Source organism: Phyllostomus hastatus, unplaced genomic scaffold, assembly GCF_019186645.2.
Source record: "Phyllostomus hastatus isolate PE091 unplaced genomic scaffold, TTU_PhHast_1.1 phas_contig_150, whole genome shotgun sequence".
Taxonomy (NCBI): Eukaryota; Metazoa; Chordata; class Mammalia; order Chiroptera; family Phyllostomidae; genus Phyllostomus; species Phyllostomus hastatus.
This window is the reverse complement of record NW_025333611.1, coordinates 427,594-448,974: the sequence shown is the minus strand read 5'-3', so window position 1 is coordinate 448,974 and position 21,381 is coordinate 427,594. Positions and strand designations below refer to the sequence as shown.

General features: G+C 70.1%; 3 protein-coding genes across 5 annotated transcripts in view; 2 read left to right on the top strand and 1 right to left on the bottom strand.

The window, feature by feature from the left end:
* The window catches only part of CUNH7orf50 (chromosome unknown C7orf50 homolog), a 49,805-nt gene that overhangs the window by 16,461 nt on the left and 11,963 nt on the right, over positions 1-21,381 (bottom strand). The window lies entirely within an intron of this gene.
* On the top strand, positions 338-10,480 carry GPR146 (G protein-coupled receptor 146). 3 transcript variants are annotated; one of them, XM_045824866.1, is made up of 2 exons: positions 338-463; positions 8,964-10,479. In XM_045824866.1, the coding sequence occupies exon 2, from the start codon at positions 8,982-8,984 to the stop codon at positions 9,981-9,983; it is 1,002 nt and encodes a 333-aa protein (XP_045680822.1). In that variant the 5' UTR covers positions 338-463; positions 8,964-8,981; the 3' UTR covers positions 9,984-10,479. The 3 variants fall into 3 exon arrangements, with proteins under 3 accessions (XP_045680822.1, XP_045680825.1, XP_045680834.1); XM_045824869.1 differs by lacking the exon at positions 338-463 and adding an exon at positions 2,428-3,457; XM_045824878.1 differs by lacking the exon at positions 338-463 and adding an exon at positions 4,851-5,225 and having other exon boundaries at positions 8,964-10,480.
* GPER1 (G protein-coupled estrogen receptor 1) lies at positions 16,327-20,109 on the top strand. Its single transcript, XM_045824858.1, has 2 exons — positions 16,327-16,572; positions 18,742-20,109. Exon 2 carries the CDS (start codon positions 18,911-18,913, stop codon positions 19,967-19,969), a length of 1,059 nt encoding a protein of 352 aa, XP_045680814.1. The 5' UTR covers positions 16,327-16,572; positions 18,742-18,910; the 3' UTR covers positions 19,970-20,109.

Sequence of the window (21,381 nt, the reverse complement as noted above, 5' to 3'; positions counted from 1 at the left end):
CGCAGGAATCACAGCGGAGCGACGGGTCTTGTCTTCAGACGTCGCCCTGACATTTCCTTCTGACGGCAGCTACAGAGTCAGTGGGGCTGCCCACCATGTACTGTCCCTTTAAGCGGCTTCCTGGGGCCAGGTCAGCGCACCGAGAAACCCGGGCTCCGCGGGCGCGGCGGCAGGTGCTCCCGAAGGCGCCGAGGCCCGGCCCCTTAGCTCAGAGCGCGCTGACTCAGCACCACGGCCCCTCGCCACCAGGCCTGCCCCCGCGCTCGCCGCCCGCTCCTGCCGGAAGGGCTCCGCCGCCCCGGCCAGCAGGCCGGCACCCGCAGCGCGAGGGGGCGGGGCCGCGCCGGGGGCGGGGCGAGCGGTCACGTGTGTACACAGGCCCCCGCGCGGCGTGTGCCGTGAGCCTGCCGCCTCCGGAGCCCCCAGCTGCCCGCCCGCGGTGACTGCGCGGCCCAGCGAGCCGGTGAGTGGGCGCCGAGTGTGGGGTTGGGGTCGGGTCCGCTAGGTGCCCGCGGGGCCGTGGCCCGCGCGGGGAGCGAGCCCGGGGCTGCGGTGGCCCCGTCGGCCGGGCGCTCCGCTGGGACCCGCGGGTCCTTGGGCCGGGCCCTGCGTGGTCCCCTCGGCGCGGGGGGCGCTGTAGCCCCGCGGCGCTGGGAGGGGAGCCAGGCAGGCCGCCGCCCCGCGGTCGTTGACCTGTCAGGCACTGGAGCCGTGCCCGCGGGTGGCCAGCAGTCCAGCCGACTCACGTCCCCGCAGTTGGAGCTTTGTCCCTTTCCTGATGACAGCGTCATAGCAAACTCTGAAGGACGCCCGAGCGGAGACCCGCTCTGCGGGGACTGCCTTGGTTCCCTGACGGCCCCCTCCGGGCACGGACTGGCTCCGCGGACGCCCAGCGCCTCTGCTGCTCCGGCAGAACCTGGTGGCGGTCGCCGTCACAGCCCCCAGCGCGGCGCCCTGGGTCGCAGGGTCACTCTCGCCCGTGTGAGGGAGACCTGGTGTCTCACGTCCCTCTCACCACCGGAGAGGGCTCAGTTCAGGTCCCTGCACCACCTTTTTCTGTTTCAATTTCGTTTGTTGGAAGTGAGATCTCTGACCTATGTCACTTGAGCATAGTGTCCCATGGGTCCACCCCAGGGATCGCAAGTGGCGGGACTCCATTCCTGTTTACTGCGGAGTGACACCTGACTGCGTGCGCCCCACAGCCGCCTTCCCGCGGTGCGGGTGGGCGCGCCGCTCCCTCCAGCTCCGAGCCAGGGGTGCATGCCCTGTCTCAGTGGGGCAGCCGCGGCCCCTCCCCCGTCTCAGCATCTGGCCAGACGCACACTCCCTCTCGCGAGGTGGCCAGCAGCTCGCCCCACGCCCTCTGCAGACGCAAGAGCGTGTATGAGGCGGCTCCGAGGCTGTCCCCAGGCTGCTAGGGCTTCCCAGAGAGCGAGTCCTCTGCCGTTCTCCCCGGGTCCCCACCAGGCATCGCTGACAGTGAGCAGCGGCACTCCTACGGCTGACACGCTCTCCGAGCCGGAACCTCAGGATCTTCCTCCAGTCGCAGTGCCCACAGGCGCGGGCAGGAGGCTGGGAGGCCCAGCCCGTCGCCCCACCTGCACAGAGCCGTGGGCCTTTGGCCCGGGGTCCCTGCTGCCGCCCTGCCTCTCCAGGGAGGACAGAGGCGCACAGCTCTGGGGAGGATGCGGCCATCGACACAGACCTGCTGCCCTGTGCTCAAACAGCCACCTGACGTGCCCGTGGGGTCTCCGGTTACAAGGTGCACGCCAACTGTGCCCGTTACAGGGTGAAAGGAGGACTGAGCTGCCCAGAACCATCAGAGGGAGGTGCCTGTGTGGTTCACAGGCAGGAAGAGAGACCTGCTGCTCCCACCTGCCCGCCCCTACTGTGCCACTGGGGGTCCTGCCCCTGGGCCCAGCCTTGGGGCCACCTCTTGGAGACCCCCGGCGGCCGCCTTAAACAGTGCTTCCCAGGATTTCCTCCTGCTGGCTGTTGCCTCGGAAACACCTAAGGCTGAAGCCACCCTGTGAAGGGGCAGCCTCAGGCTGCATCTGTTCATGGGGTCCCACAGGCCGGGAGCCTCAGGCTGCATCTGTTCATGGGGTCCCACAGGCCGGGACCCAAAACGCTGCCCAGGCATCAAAGAGCAGAGAGGGCTCGGTCCAGAGAGCAGAGAAGTGAGTCTCCGCCCTCACCCGAGCTGCCAGAGCACGCTGCCGCTGGGAGTCTCTCCAAGTAAAAGGGACACCCTCGGGGGCAGAGGGCAGGAAGAAACGGACCCGGTGTCTCCCGCATCGCCAGAAGGTCCACCCGGGCCCCCCCCCCCCCGCCTCCCACGCCTGTCGGCAAGGGTGCCCCGGGGCTTCCGGTTCGGTCAGAGCCCAGCAAACCCGGGGAGCAACTGCGATAAGCCAGCCTGGCTGGCGGGCCCCTCCCTCGGAAAGAACTGCAGGTGGCGATAGCATCTGGGCCCCGAGCACGTCCCCAGGTAAGAGCACACCCAGCGCAAGGCCAGGCAGACAGGGCGCCCGGAGTCTGAGCCGGAGACTGGAGCCGCTCGGCTGGCCCTTGCGCTTCTGAGCCGGCCTCCCTCTGCCTCTGCTCCTCCTCGGCCTGGTGCGCCCGGAGACAGACTCAGCTTCCACCGCGTCGCTCCGGTGACAGAAACCCCGAGTAACCCTGCTGCACAGACAAGAGCGTGTGTGTGCCCGGCGCTCTGAGGAGAGGAGGCTGCGGCCGGTCCCCAGCCAGCAGGCCTGTTGTCCACGGAGAACGAGGGGCAGCCGGGCCGGCTGCCCGGGGCGCTGTCACCCACGGCCACTTGGGACGGCGGAAGGCACGCGGCTGTGGAATGAGGACAGACGGCCTGCCTACGGAGGGAGCCGTTTCTCATCGCCCCGAGGGGCCCGCGTCTTGGATAGCATTGGGGTGTGGCTCCCAGTGGGGGACCTGTGGCCACGTCAGCCTTTCCGAGCGCCTGGCTCCTACAGGCTGGATGTAAATTGCCGCTAACGCCTCTCTGACGGCCCGGACTGAGGAAATATGGTCAGGAGTCATTTTCAAAGAATTCTGATTGCTCCAGGACATTCACGTGAGGCTGAGTCTCAGGCTGCACACCAGGTCGACAGGACCGGCCGCCTAGCCGAGCTGCCCGCCCCCTGAGGGTGCGCTGCCTGGCCTGGCCTCCTGGGCCACTCCCCGGTCCCTTGGTGTCAAAGGGTGCACCGCTGTTGGGGCCGTGGAGGCTCTGCCAGCCAGGCGTGGGGCATGAGTGCCCGTGAGAGGGGAGAGTGGGCAGGCCCAGGAGCTGATGCCTGAGAAGCTGAGGGGGAGCTGGTGCTGGCTGAGTGGCCAGGGGAGGCGACCACCTGTGCGGACGGCGGCGAGGGCGAGGCTGCGGCGGCCCTGGTGCGGCAGCGGGCCGAGCGTCTGGCTCAGAGGCGGGGGCTGAAAGGTGAGGTCGGCGATGTGTGTTCAGCTCCGTGGGAGCAGGGTGCTGGTTTCTCGCTTCTGCCGGCCTTGTGTGAACTCACACTCGTGCGCGCGTGCCCCAAGCTGCTGCTCTGCCCGTGCCTGCATCCCACCTCCCTGGAGACCACGACTGCTGTCTGCAGGCGCCCCTGAGCTCAGCTCCTCCCCCAGGCCCCACTCCCGGGGCAGCTGTGAAGGCGGCCAGGACGTAGGGCAACTGCAGGAGTGCCGCCGCCGTGCCCCGACCCGCACCCGGGCCCAGTGCACAGCCCCGCGGTCCGGCGTGCGCCCCCTCGGGGGTCCGCTCCACGGCCACGCTCGCTTGGCGGTGACAGGGCCCCGGCCCCCGCCCCTCCCGCCCTGGTTTCCTCTCCCGGGCGCCAGCTGCCAGGGCCCTGGGAGGAAGTTCCCACTGCAGCTTCCTGTGTGGAAGGAGGTCTGGGGGGTGGGGGAGGGCCGCCCCTCGTCCTCCCAGCGCCTGGGTCGGCTAGGCCCCTCTGGGCTGCACGCAGTGCATTTGTTAGGTCTTTCCGACAGCCTCGCATGGGTCTGCTAAAAAACTGGGGAAACCGAGGCAGGAAATGATGGACGCTGTGAGTCTGGGTGTCTGTGAGGTGGAGACACCTGGAGACTGAGGGGCGTGGAACTGCTGCGCCAGCTCCCGAGTGCACGGACCGGGCTCAGGTTCCCTCCTGGGGGGCTGGGGGGTCAGGCCCGGGGTCCAGGCGCTGCCAGGCTCAGAACTGCCTTCCCGCAGGGAGGGGGCTCCTGGGGCTGGGCTCTTGCTGGGGCGCAGCCACTAGGCCCCTGCCTGTCTGTCCCTCTCCATCGCCCAGGCCTGAGGCCACTGCTGCCCCACCACCCGCCGCTAGGGGAGGGGGCTGCTGTTGCTTGGGCGCCCACCCTGCACGCACTTTCGGGCCTCGGGCGGTGGGCAGAGAGCCCTGGAGGGCCTGTCAGTCGCCAGTTTTCCTGCCAGCTTACCCTTCCTTGGCCTGGCCAGCCCCCTACCACCCCCCCAACTCCAAACCCAGGTCCCAGTCATCCGGGGCTGCAGGGGGCCCAGCGCCCAGGCCTCCTGAGCTGTCCTCAGGCCTCCATGCCATTTGACAGCTGGCTCCCCAAGAGGCGGCCTGTGGGCACCCACGAGGGGAAACCAGTGGCAGAGCTGGGGCCATGGGACCTCCAGGCGGCGTGGGGAGCTGTCAGAGGGGCACAGGCCAGAGCTGGGGCCCCCCTGTGTTCACCGCCAGGACCCCGGCCTGGAGTCAGGCACCTCCAGCCTCTGCCTGGAGCACCCAGACCCTGGCCAGACCACCCTCGCCCCGCTCAGGAGGAGGCCACATGGCCCAGGGGCGGAGGCTAGCCTGCAGGACGTGGGGATGGTGCCCTCTCGAGAACTAGTTACCAGAGCCCTGAGGGTCCTGGGAGCTGGCGCGCGGGAGTGCGTGGGAAGGGCGGCGGTCCTCCTGCTGGTGACACACGGCCCGGCTGCGGGTCCAGGAGGAGAGGGCCCTGCAGACAGCTCAGTCCTTGGACAGACAGCTGGGGGTGGGAGGAAGGGCAGTGCACACAGGCCCAGAAATCACAGCCCCTGCGAGTCCCGTGGCAGAGGAGCCTCTGCCTCAGTCGGAAGGCCTGGCCGCCGGGTCTGAGGGTCCGAGGCGGCACTGACGACACAGGTGGGGCTCCATCTGTGTCGAGCCTGGAACTCTGGCCTCTGGAACCGCCTCCCAGCCTCCCTCTAACGGGTAAGTTTGCTGGAGTCCCGAGGCGCCCCTCCCCCCTGCAGAGGCCGGGACCACGGCTCTGCCCTGAGCAGGGGTGTCCAACCTGCACCCAACACAAAACTGTAAGTTTACTTAAAACATTGAGTTTCCTTCGTGATTACATGTCATAATGTGTTTACTGTGTGGCCCAAGACAACTCTTCTTTGAGTGTGTCCCAGAGACGCCACAAGGTTGGACACCGCTGCCTCAGAGGTTCCCATGGGCCCTGGTCCCCGGCAGTGCATGGGCAGGGGGCCCGGGCACATGCTGCAGGTGCTGGGGTCCGGTGGGGTGCAGTGCCCCGAGCCGCACCTGGGTGCCTGTCCTAAGGAGCCGGGGGCAGGTGCTGCGGGGGCAGAGGGGAGGCGGCGGTGGGATTGAGGAGGTGCCAGCCCAGCCGAGAGTCCTGAGGGGCGGGCGGGCAGGCAGGGGTGGGGTGGGAGTGGGAGGAGAGGCCCACAGGGCCCTCACCCAGCCAGGCCCCTCCAGCTGAGGGGACGCAGCAGGTGACGGGGACACTGGAACCCCCTCCACCCCTGTCTCTGGGCCCTTCCTGGAACCCTGTGTTGCCCAGCTGAGTTCCAAGTTCCTCTTTCTCAGGAAGGAACAGGCTTGATACCTAGAAGCCGTTGCCCGCCTGTGCCCCGCCTGTGCTGGAGGGGGTGGGGGAGCGGCCACAGCACTGTGGTCAGGCCCTCCCTCTTCCCCAACCACTCCCTTTCCCAGCTCACAACCCTGAGCACTTGGAGGAGGGGCTGGCTGCAGGGAAATGGGACCAAGGAGGAGGCGGGGCCAAGCCCAGCAGCTGGGAGGTGAGGACCTTCCGCCCTCTCACCCCTCCGCCTCATGGGGCTGAGGGTGAGCGGTCCCCACTCTGGAAAAGCCGCACGCCTGCATTTGTAGAACAAGGCAGCTCTAACAGCTGCCATTGCCCCCCATCTCTGAGTAAGACCGGCAGAGACAAGGTGCCCCCACCCCAGGAAGCACGCTGGACAGTGGCCCGGCGGGCCCTCTTCCGACGGAAAGTGGAGGGACACTGGCCCTTTCAGCCCGTAACCTGCACCCGACACCGGAGTCACCCTCGCAGCTGATGCCGACTCTGCCTGGGCCAGTTCACAGCCCTGTCCAGGGGCGGCCAGGGGGGCGAGCAGCGGGGTCCTGGTCTGCCCCCCGGGCGCTCAGTCCCCACCTCCACGCTCGCCCGCCTGCGCAGGCGGGGGCCGCGAGGCCCAGGAGCACTTCAGGGAAACTCTGGGCAGGTCTCACGCCACGGGACGCCTGCCCAGGACAGGGCGCCTTCCCAGGACGGGAGCCCGTCTGAGCCCGAGCTGGATGTTTGCCGCTGCAGCCGATGCCCTCGGGGGTGCAGTCCCTGTCACCCTCCCCCCGCAGCCACAGTGGGGGCTTTGGGGCAAAGGGGCCTGCAGCGGCCTGCTGGAGGAGCTCCTCCCTCCCTTCACGGGGACACCTGCTCCCACTGCGCTGTGCTACGCTGCTTCGGAGCTCTCGGTGCACCCTCCCTGCCGCCCCGGGGAAGCTCTGGCCCCCTCCCTGAGGTCCAGCTACGGCCCAGAGGGCCGACTGTGTGTCCTGGGTTCCCACCCACAGATCTCAGGGGAAAGGAGCTCCTGACTGCAGTGTCCCACACACGGGCTTGGGCTGCACAGGGCTGAGGCCACGGCCAGGCCACCGAGGGGGCAGGAGGGGCAGGTGGGAGCAGCCTGCGACACTGGCCTGCCCAGGCACAGCCCCTCGTTTGAGAGGGCGGTAAACAGACAGAGAGGGGCCGTGGAGCCTGCCAAGCAAGGCAGACACAGAGGGGTGCGCATCCTCACGGTGCCACCGCGGGCTGCGCAGGGGCCTGGGTGCCCAGGAGCACGGAGCCTCTCTGTGCCGGGGCGGGGCCTGTGGGACGGGAGGAATGGGAGGGGCTGGGCGCGTCTTCCGGCCGTGGCCCCTGGCAGTGGGTGCAGAGCTGCGCCTTTCACTAGTGAACCCCCCCAATGGGGGGCTGCGGCCCCCCAGCCCACGGCAGGGAAGGCTGACAGCAGGAGCAGGTGGGGGCGTCCTGGGGGGGCTCCAGGGGTCCTCGAAGACCGTCTGGGCCGGGCCAGGCCAGGCCAGGCCAGGCCAGGCTGCGGTAACAGGGTCCGCAGCAGCCACAAGGGTGCAGCACTTCCTCAGAACTGGAGCCCGGTGCGGTCTGCCGGACAGAGGACAGAGCCCATGCCCTCGCCCTCCTGGCGGCTCAGCGGGCTCCAGCAGGGGCCGCCTCCCTGCCCTGGGGTGGCTCTGCCCACGCAGCCAGCCCCACAGGCCGAGGAGCACCGTCCCGACGGGAGGACCTGCCCCTCGCCGTCCCTCTCGGTGGGGGGACGGCAGCACAAGTGGGGGAACGGCTGGGCCCGGCCGCTGGCGCACTCGTCACCGTCTGACACCCGCTGGGCTGCCTCGCCCTCGGCGTCCCTCCCGGCGGGCCCAGGGCAGCCAGATGGCGCTGAGGAACCACGCGGATGCGCGCCTGCCAGGGGCAGGAGGACGCTGCCAAGCACTGTGCCTCCAGCCCTGTCCCCCACGGCCCGAGGGGGCGGGACACGGCAGGCAGCTGCGAAGGGCTGTGGGACACAGGGCGGGGCCGGCGCCCGCTCGGTGGGCTGGCTGTGGCTGTGGCCTGAGCCCTGGACCCAGCCCAGGTCTGGATGGGCGCGCTGAGAGGGCTGCTCCGGGTCTACAAGCAGAGACGGGCTCGGGCCCAGCGTCTCTGAATTCGAGGCTCTCCTCCAGAGGCTGGTGACATCTGCCCTCCCTGCCTGTTCTCCCCCAGGCCCCACACTGCGGGTGGACGGGCCACCCTGGGCCACCTGCCCACGCAGGGCCTGCGAGGCAGAGGTGCAGGGACGGGGTCCCCCACAGACGGCCTCCTGAGCGCCGTGGGACCAGGCCTCAGGCACCCCTGCGGCCCCCTCTCGGGCCTCCCACCCACACAGCCAGCCCTCCCCGGAGGCAGTGCTTCCAGCCCGCCCAGGCGCCGCGAGACGGGGTTGGGGGCAGGCAGAGGGGCTGTCGATGCCCACACAGGCTGGGCAGAGTCCAGGCTGATGCCGGAAGGCAGGGCTGTGTGCCGGCCCAGCCCTCCCCGCACTGCAGGCCTCCCTGACCTTGGCTGAGTCACACCTGTCACGGCAAGGCCTGGGACAAACAGCACGTGGGGTTTGCCCCTAGGTGCCCTGTGGTCTGTTCCGGCTGGCCTGCGGGCACCCTGACTCCCCATCCTGCTCTCCAGGGACAGCGCCGGGGGGGGGGCGCGCAGCACGGAGCCTGGGTCTGAGTCCCGACCCAGGCCAGCAGGGGCCCTGCAGAGCGTCCTCTCCTGGTGGAGAGAAGCCCAACTCAGCCAGGTGCTCCGAGGGTGAGCAGGCGGAGCGCCTCCCATGGCCAGTACACAGCGGCCCCAAGAGGAGCAGGGACCCATGCCCCCTTGCCCCCCTTTCGCCCAGAAACAGGGTTAGGAGGCTGGCCGCGCTGCAAAGATCCTGAAGCACATGACTCCCCAGGCACTGGCCCTGCCTGGGGCCTGAGATGGGCAGCCTGCAGCGGCTCTCGCAGGAAACTCCGGAGACAGTTTCTGGCCGTCCCCAAGCTCCCCCGAGCGGCCTGCGGGCCCAGGGCTCGGCTCCAGGTAACAACGGACCCCCTCTCCCCCCTCTCCTCTCCCCACAGCCCGCAGCGCCCGGCGCCATGTGGAGCTGCAGCCCGCTCAACGGCACGGGCGGGGGCGAGGACCAGCCCCTCTGCCAGCACGCCCAGCTGGCCCTGTCGGCCGTCTCCCTGCTCTACCTGGCCGTGGGCGTGCCCGTCGGCCTGGGCTGCAACAGCCTGCTGATCCTGGTGAACCTGCACGAGCAGGGCAGCATGGCCATGCCCGATGTCTACTTCGTGAACATGGCCGTCGCGGGCCTGCTGCTCAGCGCCCTGGCGCCCGCGCTCCTGCTGGGCCCCGGCGCCTCCGGCTGGGCCCTGGGGGGCTCCGGCGGCGAGGCCCACGTCACGCTGCTGGTGCTGTTCGACGTCTGCGCGCTGGTGACCATGTACTGCACGGCCCTGCTCAGCCTGGACTACTACATCGAGCGGGCGCTGCCGCGCACCTACATGTCCAGCGTCTACAACAGCCGGCACGTGTGTGGCTTCGTGTGGGGCGGCGCCCTGCTCACCAGCTTCTCCTCCCTGCTCTCCTACATCTGCAGCCACGTGGCCGCCCGGCTGGCCGAGTGCGCCCAGATGCAGCACACGGAGGCTGCCAGCGCCATCATGGTGCTCATTGGCTACCTGGTGCCCGGCCTGGCCGTGCTCTACGCCCTGGTGCTGGTCTCGCGCATCCGCAAGCAGGACACGCCCCTCGACCAGGAGTCAGGGAGGCTGGACCCCTCGGTGCACCGGCTCCTGGTGGCCACCGTGTGCACGCAGTTCGGGCTCTGGACACCGCACTACCTGACCCTCCTGGGGCACACGTCCCTGGCCTTGTGGGGGCGGCCTGTGGACGAGCAGCACCTGGGGGTGCTGCTCTTCGCGAAGGACCTGTCCAGGTGCCTCGCCCTCTCCAGCAGCGCCGTGACGCCGCTGCTGTACCGCTACATCAGCAGGAGCTTCCCGGGCAAGCTGCGGCGGCTGATAAAGAAGACCCCCTGTGGGCGCCGGAGCTGCTCCGAGGACCAGCCGGGGGTCCAGCAGGTGCTGGCGTAGACGGCTGGCGGCACGGGTGGGCCCACGGAGGCGGCGCCGGTGCGTGGCCTGCGGGCAGTGCCCGGTGCCCAGGCCAAGCCTGTCGCTCCCTCCTGCTACCGGGGTCTCGCATCCTGGGGGACCAGGTGGCTGACGCCTTGGTCCCACGCACGGCACTTTGTCACCTGCACACTCTGCTGCTCTCCCCCCGGCGGGCACACTGAGGCAAGGACACACAACAGCACAAGGCGTGTGCTCTTGACCCTTCCTGTGTTCTTCCGGGGCTCCCTGGCCCCCGAGGCTGTGCGGCCCGTGCCCCGCCAGCCCCGCCCCGGCCCGCGCGCTCGGCCTCCCAGCAGGGCTTCCCGGTGAAGTGGCGGGAGTCAAGGCCCGTGTTTGCACTGTGCAGACCGGTCGAGTACTTGACCCCCACCCACGTAACGTCTGTCTGTACAAAGAGGGACGTCTGCAAGAAAGCGCACAGAGTATTAAAGTGAAGGAAGCAGAGCAGAGCGTATGTCGGTGGGAGTGGGCGTCCGGCGCCACGCAAGGGTCCCGTGGAGGACGAGGGTCCCGTGGAGGGCGAGGGTCCCGTGGAGGACGAGGCCGGAGCTGCGCGGGCACGCGTCCAGAGGCGCCGCGGCTGGGCCTGGAGGACGTGCCTGTCACACCCGGGGTGACGGCGCGTCTCACCGAGGAAGGGGGAGTTGGCCGGGCGGGCGTAGGCAGGTACCCTCAGTGCCTGCTCAGACCTGCTTCCAGCCCCCGCAGGCGGAGGTGGGTGCTCCCCGGGGCAGACCCCCCGGGGCCCAGGAGGGGAGGCCGCAGGCGGGCTTCCCAGGGAGGCCAGGGTCCCGCTCGCCCCCCTCCCCCGCCTGCCGACCAACACCAGCTGGGGGGAGGGAGTGCACGTCCCTCAGAAACTGTCCCCTGTGGACGCTGAGCCCCAAACCCACACACCTGCACCCGCGCACACACGCTCGCGCGCACGCTGCCCAGGAGAGGCCCGCCCTGCCTCGGGTGTCGGGAGCGGAGGGGCGCGGACACGGTTCCCCTCGGCGAGGGCGAGGGCGAGGCGGTCGAGGACGCGGCAGCTCCCCGCGGGGTTTCGGTCTCCCGGCCTGACGCCTGACCAGGGGCCGCCCGTCCAGGGCAGCGGGCGCTCCGGGCAAAGGGGCAGCTGCTGGGAGGCGACGGGGCACGCCAGGGGGCCGCTCCGCTGAAGCCCTCAGAAGGCCCCGGGGCTCCGGCCTCTGCGTGGCTGGGACTGCCCGCCAGCCTGCTGCTGGAGGAGGATGCAGTGGGCGGCGCCCGGAAGGGGGGCAGGTCAGCAGACAAGCCCACACCTGTCCAAGGGCCCAGAAACCCTCTCGGCGGTTCCCTGCCACGGTCCAGTCCATCCAAAGATGCCCCCACCCCCCGTCCCAGATTCCACAGGTCACGTGAGGCCACTAAGGGGTCCAGGGACGGAGGAGGGTGCCCACAGGATGGCCGTCAGCACCACGGCCAGCGCCACCCAGAGGCCTGTCCCCACCCTCTGCCGGCTGAGAGGAAGGGACGCAGGCCAGCCCTTCCCCCAGACAGCAGGGCTGGACGCACAGCCACCACCATGTGTGGCAGGAGCCGGGCGGCCGGCTGGGCCCCACAGCATGGCCCTGCAGCGGCACTAACCGTCGCTGCACCGTGCTGCCGGAACAGCCGCTGCCGGCACTGGGGACACACCCCACACACGGCTGTGGTTCCACACGTCTGTGGGGCGTGGTCCTGGCAGAGGGTCCCTGCAAGGGGCGGCAGGAAGTGACCCAGAGTGCCGCGGCCGCTCACCACGCGCCGGCAGCCACGGGGCTGAGGGAGTGCACGTCTCACCCTTGTGGATTGGAGTGGTCAAAAGCCTTGGGGGGGGGGGCGTGGAAAAGGGCGGCTGGCCAGGCCACAGGGAGAGCTGGAGGCCTTTTAGGGCCCAGGGCTCAGGCAAGAAGGCCCTGGGCCCGAGCGGAGGCAGCACAGCACCAGAGCAGGAGGAAGGCCACCGCCTCCCAGGCCAGAGTCCCTCCTCCAGCAGAGCCGGCCCCACCCACAGGGCACTCTGGCCCTGCCTCTCCCACCCCCAGGCAGGGCCTGGGTCTCCCTAGTCTGCCTGCCCCACTGTGTTGCAGGCCCTCACAGCAGCTCGGGGCCCTGGACGGATGAGGCCTGGGCCCCCGGGGTGCTCAGCAGGGGTGAGGCTGGTGGCCATGGGGCCAGTGACCAGGCACTAGTCTCGTGGGAGCTGGGAGGCCGCAGCCGGAGAGACGGACAGGAGCCCTGCCGCCCCTCCAGCCTCCGGCTCCCCGCCCCCAGGGCAGAGGAGCCTCAGGGGTCCTCACTCCCCCAGGAGGCCTCCCCACCCCTGAGCAAGCTCCAACAGGCCCCTTGGACCCGGGCTCGCCCCACGGACCTCCCGTGGCTGTGAGTGCCGTCAGGGACCCCAGACAGGTGGGCGCTGCTTAGAAAGTCCGGCCGCAAGCGTACACCCCTGCAGGGCGAGCCCCACTGCGGAAGGGACCCAGCTGCACAGCGGGAGAGGCGGTGAAGAGGAGTCGCCGTCCCCAGGGCCGGTCAGGGGACAGTAGAGAGGGCGCCCTCCCCTCTGCCGGGCAGAGCCTCGCTCCTTCAGGACCTGGGGCGCCCGGACCTGCTCGGGACCGCGCTGACCCCGCACCCGTCCTTGCCATGCCTTCCAAGACTCCTACCTGCCTGGTGCCGGCCTCCAGACAGGCGCAGCTCCGGCGAGCCGCGGACCAGACACAGCAGGAACTCCTCCCGACGGGCCTCCAGGCACCGCGCCCCGGCCCTGCCCAGCCGAGCAGGGTGCTGCATGCAGGCCTGCGGGCAGGGGTGGGGCGCGGCTCCGAGCTCAGTGTGCTGGCGGCCGGACGCCCTCCTCCGGGGGTGCAGAGGGCAGAGCCCCGGAGCGTCCGCGGACTGCGGCCAGACAGACCGCGGGCGCCCCCCTTGTGCCGGGGTGGGGCTGCCTCCCGTGCTGCCGGCACATGCAGCCCTCTCCATCCGCACCAGGCTCCCCTCCCAGGCCCGTCCGAGGCTCTCTGGTCACGTGGCCAGACCGTACTCTGCGTCAGATGCAGCGTGTGGTTTGAATTAAGGCCGAGTTCCTGCCGTCCTCACAGGACCGCAGGGCTCCCTCCGCCTGCCCGCTCCCCGGGAGCGCGGGGGCTGAGGGGCGGGCCAGGCTGGCAGCAGCGACGACCAGGGGCCAGGGCTGCAGGGCTGCAGGGCTGCGGGGCACAGGCGCCTGTCACCAGCCCCCGCCCCACCCGGCCCCTCTGCCCTGCGGTGTACTCGACTCGCTGCACTGGGACCGCGGCGGCCAGTGGCCTGCTCGTCCGGAGAGGGTGGCCGGGGGGGTGGCCGGGGGACCCAGTGCCGTCTCCTGAGCCATGGCTGGGACGGGTCTGTCACCTGCTGCGCACGAGCCGCCGCCACTGGGCTCCCCCCTCGGGCGGGCCTGTCTGCTGCACCCGTTTTCAGGGGGGACTTGGCAAGGGACTGGCCTGGGTTCTCCCCAGGGACGGGGCCCCGACCTGGAAGCAACCGCAGCGTCAGGGAGACGGCAGACCAGTGCGGCCGTCCTGCTCAGCACCGAGGCTCTGGCCCTCGCACACCCCAGGCGAGTGTCCCTGCGCGGCGTGGACAGGGAGCCCCGACGGTCCTTGCCTCACCCTCAGGCCGGGCTGCGCCCCACGCGGCCGTGATGCACAGCTGGCCACGGCCAGAGGGGCGGGGCGGGGCCCCCAGCTCCAGCTGAGCGTGAGTGACCCAGAGTCCCGGCACTGCGGTCGCCTCCAGTGGTAGGAGGGAGGGTGGTGGAGACGCCTCCCGGCGTGGGCCGTGGGCCGTCAGGGGACAGAGTTGAGCGCGACGGCCCAGGGAGACTCAAGTCCAAGACCACGGGTGTCCAGGCGAGCGTGTGCTCGCAGGGGTCTGAGCGGGGCCTCGCCCGCCCAGCCCGCAGAGTGCCCGGGCGACCCGCAGCTCCACCCGCTCCCCACACTGACGACGACGATGACGGCGAGCCTCCCCGGGGCCAAGCTCGGGGGGCGCCCGGGGACCCTGGTCCTTGGCTGGAGACCGGCCCCACGCGAGCCATGGGGTCGGCCTCGGAGGCTCGTCCCGTCCTCCCGGGGACCCCGAGCCCCAGGCACGCGCCTCTGCTTCTCCTAGACCCTGCGGCACCGGCCTCACAGGGCCCGGCCCGGCCACCACACCCGACGGCCACGTGCGCGGGGAAGCACGACTCACCGGGAGAAGCGGCGACCGCGCCCCCAGGCAGGAGGACGCCCGTCACACTCAGTCGGCGTTGCTGGCGAGGGCCCGGCCTGGAAACGGCCCGCATGCGCTCACAGGCAAGCGGAGGGGCCGCCACGGCGCCTGGTCCTGCGTGGTCCGGTCCCGCTCGGCAGCCAGGATCCGGCCCGCAGGCCGCGGCGGGTCCCCGTGCGCGAGGCCGCGGGGTGGCACCAGACGCAAGGGCCACGGCGACAGCCGTCCTGGAGAAGTCGAGCTCGGGGACGGGAAGCAGTGGTGCCGGGCCCGGGGCGCCGGGCGCGCTGGCTGCCCAGGACCGGCTGGCGGGCAGGGGCGCTGCTGGGCCCAGGCCCCCGCACGGCCCGCAGCCCCGGCCGCGGGCACATCCATCCCAACAGCGAGCGCGCAGGCTCCCGGGCTGGACGTCTAGGGCCGGGCCCCAGGCGTCGCTTGCGTCCGTGTTCCCTGCGACGGCGCCTGCCTCGCAGTGCCGTGAGGGCCGACCGGTCGCACAGCCACCCAGTGCTCCGGCGGGCCGGGGGCCGGGGCCCCAAGACCTGGCGGCCCCAGTTCACCGATTCTAAGCCTCAAGCACAAAACTGGGGGGCAGCCGCAGGACCCCAGTGGTCCCTGAGCGGACCCCGCGGCAAACGCAAAGGTGCGGCAGCGGCACAGGGCAGGGTGCACTGGTGGCAAGCAGCTATTTTTAAGGGACATGTGGGCTATTTCCAGGTTTGAGCTTCACTGTATTTATTTATTTAACCGAAGAGGAAGCCGGACTTTCTCACGGCTCGTTTCTCCCGAAACGGTGGCTGAGGCGCTGGCCGGCGTCTGCCGCTGCCCGGAGCGTGTCTGGACGGGGGCCGCCCGACGCACACCCAGTCGCCGGCCAGGAAGCCACCGCACGGGCCTCGCGGCCGGGACGCTGCAGCCGAAGGGGCCCTGCGAGCCGGAGACGGAGACGGCGTGCAGAGCCCTGCTGGGGACGTGCGTGTCCCACAGACGCCTCCGAGGGACGTCGCGCCCCGGTCCAGCGCGCCTCCCAGCCCACCCGCAGCCGCCTCGCAGGGGACAGGTCCCTCCGAGCGCGGCCTCGCGGTCCCGGCAGAGTGGGGAGGCGAGAAGATGACGCCACGGAGAGCGCGAGGTCCGCTGACACGTGTGCGCGCGTGGGGCCGCGTCCCTGGGCACGGCAGCCTGCGCACACGGGCCCCGCAGTCCCCGCCCGGCCGGGCCGGCCAGCCCGTCTCCGCGCCGGTGGTGCGGGGCCAACCGCCAGCAGGTGGTTCTGGGAACCGGGGCTAAGTCCCGCCCGACACCCAGGCCGCGCTGGGCACCAGGGGGCAGGGTGGGACCCTCGGCGGAGGAGACTTCCCAGGTCTGCCACCGAGACGGCCGCACGCCACGCCGGCGGCTTCAGGGGAAGGGGGAGGGGGCGGAGGCCCGGCTGACGCCGTCGGGAGAGCAGAAAATGACTCTAGCTCCTGAGTTCCTCGCTAAACTACTTGTTGCTTGGGTTTAAACTTCGTTCTGCAAACATCTGTGTAATTCCTAGGTTAAAGTCTCTGTATAATTCACATGCTACTCTCTAAACTGAGAAAACTGAGTGAGGTTTTTTTTACAATATTTTATTTATTTTTAGAGAGAGGGGAGGGAGGGAGCGAGAGACGGAGAGAAACATCAGGGTGAGAGAGCAGCACTGCCTGGCTGCCTCTCCAGCGCCCAACCGGCCGGGGACCGCACCCCCCCCCCGGCCCCCCGCAGGGACGACTCACTCTGAAGACCGACGCCCCGCCCGCGGAGCTGCGCCGCCAGGGCCAGGGCCAGGGCCAGGGCCAGGGCCAGGGCCCCGTTCTAAGGCCAGGCAGTTGCTGAAACAAGCGAGAGAATATTTGAGGCTTCAACAAATGATGATAGATCACCATCTAAAGGATAAACAAGACCTACTTACAACCCTTCCAACTGAACAGGACGGTCTCCGTGGGTAAAGGAGGCAGTGAGGCTGGAAACTTCCGTGAAGACGCCCGGCAGCACCGCGCTCACTGCCGCCGTGGGGGGGGCAGGCCGGCAGGGAAGGGTTAACGCGGCCTCCGGGGAGGCCCTCCCGCCGCGCGGCCCTGGGAGACCTATAAAGCCGCTCCCGGAGCCAGTGCCGCTGCCGCTGCCGGAGAGAGTGAGGGGCAGGCCTCCGCCTCCACGTGGGGCCAGCGCCCTGTGAGCACTCTCTGCGGCTGCTCCAGGGGACCCCGAGGCCACGAGGGTCCACCCAGAGAAAGCGCCAGGCCAGGTACCAGCTGCGGCACAGGTGAGTCCGTCCTGGGCTCTGCCTTCGGGGTGGAGAGCAGCCTGCTGAGGGCAACAGCTGGACACGGGCACGGGCAGACTGGGCAGGCGCCGGGACAGGGCCCCGAGGCTCCCGGCCGAAAACCCCAACTCAGCGCCCATGCCCCGGGGGGTGGGGGGGGGGGGCAGGACTGGCGCGCGGGCCCCTCCCTACCCCCCGTCGTGCGCAGCAAGGACGCCGGCCCCAGGCTGCCCCACGGGGCTCCGTGGAGGACCCGGCGCCCTGCAGGACAGGCCGGCCGACCGCCCTCCGTCCTCGCCTGCCCCGGAGCGCACGGGTGGCTGCTGCTCCTGTGCACAGACACAGCCCAGAGGGTCTGAGAAGGGTGCGGTCCCCTCCCTCCTCACCCCTCGCCCGAGGACATGCTCCCTGATTTCAGAGGGAGGGGAGGGAGTGGGGGAGGGGGAGAGAGTCGTGGATCGGCTGCCTCAATGCAGAACCGTCCCCGCAGCCCAGGCATGTGCCCTGACTGGGAGCCAGACCCGCAACCTTTCGGTTCCGGGGACAACGCCCAGCCAAGCCACACAGGCCGGGGCTCGTGTGGCCTCGTGTCTTCAGACCTGGACTAGCGGTGCAAACTGGAGACAAGGTGACCGCACACCCTCTAACGCAGACCTGAGTCTTTACAGCCCGTGGTCAGATTTAGCCCGAATTCCTGTGTCTTTGCCTCAGGCCACGCCCGGGATTTGTCAGGGAGCAGAGACCCCCCTCACACGGGGAAAAGGAAAGGACTCAGGAGTCCTCCCTCGCAGCCTCTCCCCCCCCACCGCGGGCGAGAGGCCGGGTGGCGGCTGCGGCCCTCACCTGTGACCTTCCCTCTGGCTGCAGCCCCGGCCGAGCCAGCGCCCCCTCCCCCCCCCCCCCCAGAGCAGGGCCCAGAGGCTGGGCAGCGTGCACCAGGGAGGGAAAGACAGAGGCTTCTAGCGCTGCGCCCACCAGCCCCGGCCAGCAGGGGGCACCGGCCGCGCCGAGGGGATGGCCGACGCCCCAGGCGCGGTGGGTAACCCCCCCCCCCCCGGGAGCCCCACTTCCGAGCAGCAGCCAGCAGACGCCTGGCCTGGTCTGGCAGCACTTCAGGAAATGGTCACTAATTGCCTCACAGAGTGGAGTGAAAAGTCTCAAACGAAAACACACTCCACATCCATTTCAGCCTCACCACTCACAGCCACTGCGGGTTCCTGGGCTGCAGCCTCCCTGGGGCGGGGGCGGGGGCGGGGGCGCAGGGCGGGGCCGTCCTGTGGCCGTCGGGTGTCCTTGCTGCCCAGGGCACCCCTCCCTCCGCACTGTGACAGCCCAAACCCAGGCACTGCCGGTGTCCCCGGCTGACACCGGGGGTGGGGGCGTCCCTTGGGGAAATGCAGCCCAAGACCAAACACCCCAGTTTTGACAGAGCTGCGCGGCCGCGGCCGGCACCACAGACGCCGGCCCCCCCCGGCAGAGGTGAGCCGGAAGGACGCTCTCCTTACCGGCTGTCTAGGTGACCAAGTGTCCGGTGACAAACAGCATCACAAAAGTATACGTGGTTTGACATCAATGTGTTGAAACATTAAGTAACATTTCAACAGTATTTCCCAAAGTAATCACCATTTTCATTCCTCGTTCTCCGACTTCCGTGCTGTAACATGAAAAAAGCTCCGTCTGCAGCACCTACACTCAGGACCAGGGCCGGCAGAGAGCCAGGTTCCTCTGGCCGCCCTGTCGCTGGGGAAAAGGCCCTGCTCCGGCCCGCGAGGCGCCCTCCCAGGAGAGCTGGGTTTTTCCCTTCCCGCTCACTCCCCTTCCCAGCAGCCGCGGGGATAAATCTTCCTTCCTCTCCGGCAGACAGTAGTTTTCCTAAGGTCCCCGAACCCCACGTCATCTGCATTACCTCACGAGCCTGCCATCCGACCGCCACAGCACAGCCTCCGGGCGAGGTGACGCACGGCCGCCCGCCCGCCCGCCCGCCCGCCGCTCAGACCCGCGGCTCCGGGCGCCCTGCGGCAGAGGGCGCGGGCGGTTTCTGCCTGTGCTGTCTCCGCCTCGGCTCGGAGACCGCTGTCCCTCCGAGACGACAGAAGCCTCGACTCTGCGGCGCTCGAACCCCGCAGAGTGACAGTCGGGGAAGGCTCACGCCCTCCTCTGCCTCCCCAGGTGCCCGCGGGGAGCGGGTCCGGCGGTGGAGCGCACCGGGGCTGCCCCGTGCAGAGGAGAAGATGGGCCTGCAGGCGGAGGCAGGCCTCTCCGAGCCCGGGCGCCGGCCTGGGAGCCTGCGTGCAGCGCAGACACGCGTGTGAGTTCCCGCGCCGCGCCCATCCTCGGCATGGAGACGAGCCCCGGCCCCCGCAACGGCACCCCCGTGGCGTTCGGCCTGTCCCAGGCGAACCGGACGGGCGAGCTCGCGGCGCACCAGCAGTACGCCGTCGGGCTCTTCCTCTCCTGCCTCTACACCATCTTCCTCTTCCCCATTGGCTTCGTGGGCAACATCCTGATCCTGGCGGTGAACATCAGGTTCCGGGACAGGATGACCGTCCCCGACCTGTACTTCATCAACCTGGCGGCGGCGGACCTCATCCTGGTGGCCGACTCCCTGATCGAGGTGTTCAACCTGGACGAGCAGTACTACGACATCGCCGTGCTGTGCACCTTCATGTCCCTCTTCCTGCAGGTCAACATGTACAGCAGCATCTTCTTCCTCACCTGGATGAGCTTCGACCGCTACCTGGCCCTGGCCCGCGCCGTGCGCTGCGGCCCGTTCCGCACCAAGCAGCACGCCAGGCTGAGCTGCGGCCTCGTCTGGCTGGCCGCGGTCTCCGCCACGCTGCTGCCCTTCGCCGCCGTGCACCTGCAGCACGCCGGCGACGGCTGCTTCTGCTTCGCGGACGTCAAGGAGGTGCAGTGGCTGGAGGTCACCTTGGGCTTCATCGTCCCCTTCGCCATCATCGGCCTCTGCTACTCGCTCATCGCCCGGGCGCTGGTCCAGGCTCACCGGCACCGGGGCCTGCGCCCCCGGCGGCAGAAGGCCCTGCGGATGATCGTGGCCGTGGTCCTCGTCTTCTTCGTCTGCTGGCTGCCCGAGAACGTCTTCATCAGCGTGCAACTCCTGCAGCGGACGCCGCCGGGGGCCTCGCCCTGCCAGCAGTCCTTCCGCCACGCCTACCCTCTCACCGGGCACATCGTCAACCTCGCGGCGTTCTCCAACAGCTGCCTGAACCCCCTCATCTACAGCTTCCTGGGGGAGACCTTCCGGGACAAGCTGAGGCTGTACGTCGAGCAGAAGACAAGCGTGTCGGCTCTGAACCGTTTCTGCCACGCGGCCCTGAAGGCCTTCGTTCCGGACGGCCCCGAGCAGCCAGAGGTGAGGCTCAGCAGTGTGGCGTAGACCCGGCGGCACCAGCCGGCTCGCGGCACCGCCCGGGGCCGGAGGCCACAGAGCACCGCCACAGACTCGCGTCCCACTCGGGCCCCCGGCCCCCCGCTGGCCGCCCGAGGCTGCCCCTGCAGAGGTGTGCGTGCCCTCCTCGCTCCCGACTGCAGGCCACAGGGGGACAGAGGGGCCCGGGGGCCGGCGTGGCCCGCACGTCCGCTCTGCGCCGTCCGTCCCTGTCGCGCAGAGTCCCTGCTGACGCGGGCCGCCGGGAGCAGAAGCGGAGGGTCGCTCTGGGTGCAGGGCCCCAGGCCCAGGGCAGATGCGCCCTGGGCCGGCCCCCGGGGAAAGGCGGGCTGGGGACTGGTCCGGACGGGACACTGCGGCCGCCCCCACGCCCGCAGTCCCCAGCAAGCCGTGTGCGAGCGCCCCCAGCCCGCAGGCGGCCGCCGGGGCCGGGAAGGCGCCTCTCTGGGGGCAGGAGACAGCAGGATAGAGCCCGTGTGCCGGCGGCGTCTCTGCCCCGCGTGCGTGTGCAGCGGCACGACGGGGTGCTCCAGCATGCGGGGGACGGTGGGAACAATGACGAACACGTCAGCAGTTCTCCCCAACATGTAAACACGTGACAGCTAACGGTTGCCAGCAGTGTTTGGCTTTCGTCAATTCCACTCCCATGCTGGTTCTTCTCGACCCTACGAGAGGTTCCCCAGTGGGGCGGGGTGGGGGGCTCCCCAGGCCTGGGCAGCCCAACCGCTCCTTCCTCTCCAGCGAAAAGCGCCCCCAGGCCCTCCAGACACCCTCCAGTGAGTGCGCTCAAGGCCCAGCGTCCAACGCAGCCCCTGGACACAGCGGCGTCCCCGGGCCTGACACACGCCGCACCAGCTACAGGCACAGACGCTCCACGTGCCCTGGCTCTTCCGGAAGGCTCCGCCTGGCAGCCCCGGCCAAGGTGTCCGCACTGGCTGAGAGCACTCGGCCCCCCACAGCGCCCCGGCTTCCCCGGGCGCGGCCCTCAGGGGTCTCCGCACAGGCAGGGCTGCCTGTCCCGGGGCGAGCCGCTCTCCATGTCGGCGGCCCCGCGTGAGCGCAGGCCTGAGCGAGCAGGCCTGTCCCGTGTGAGCGTGCGTGCTCCCCGCCTCATGGGCGTCTCCCTGGCTCGAGCCCCCTCTCGTGTCCGAGCAGGAGCACGCGGAGGCCCTCCCTGGGAAGAGTGCCCCACACCGGCTCTGGCCCCTCAGGCCCTCCTGGCGGGCGCGGGGTCACCTCGCTCTCTGAAAGACGCCCCCCCGCCCCGCCCCTCGGTGGCTCTGCCGCCAGCACAGGCCTGTCAGAGCAGGCGGGGCCGTCACCCCGGGTGCACGCAGGGCCCGGGGCCCCCGGTGAGCGTGGGCACAGGCTGGGGCTCCGGCATCGCGCACCCAACTGCA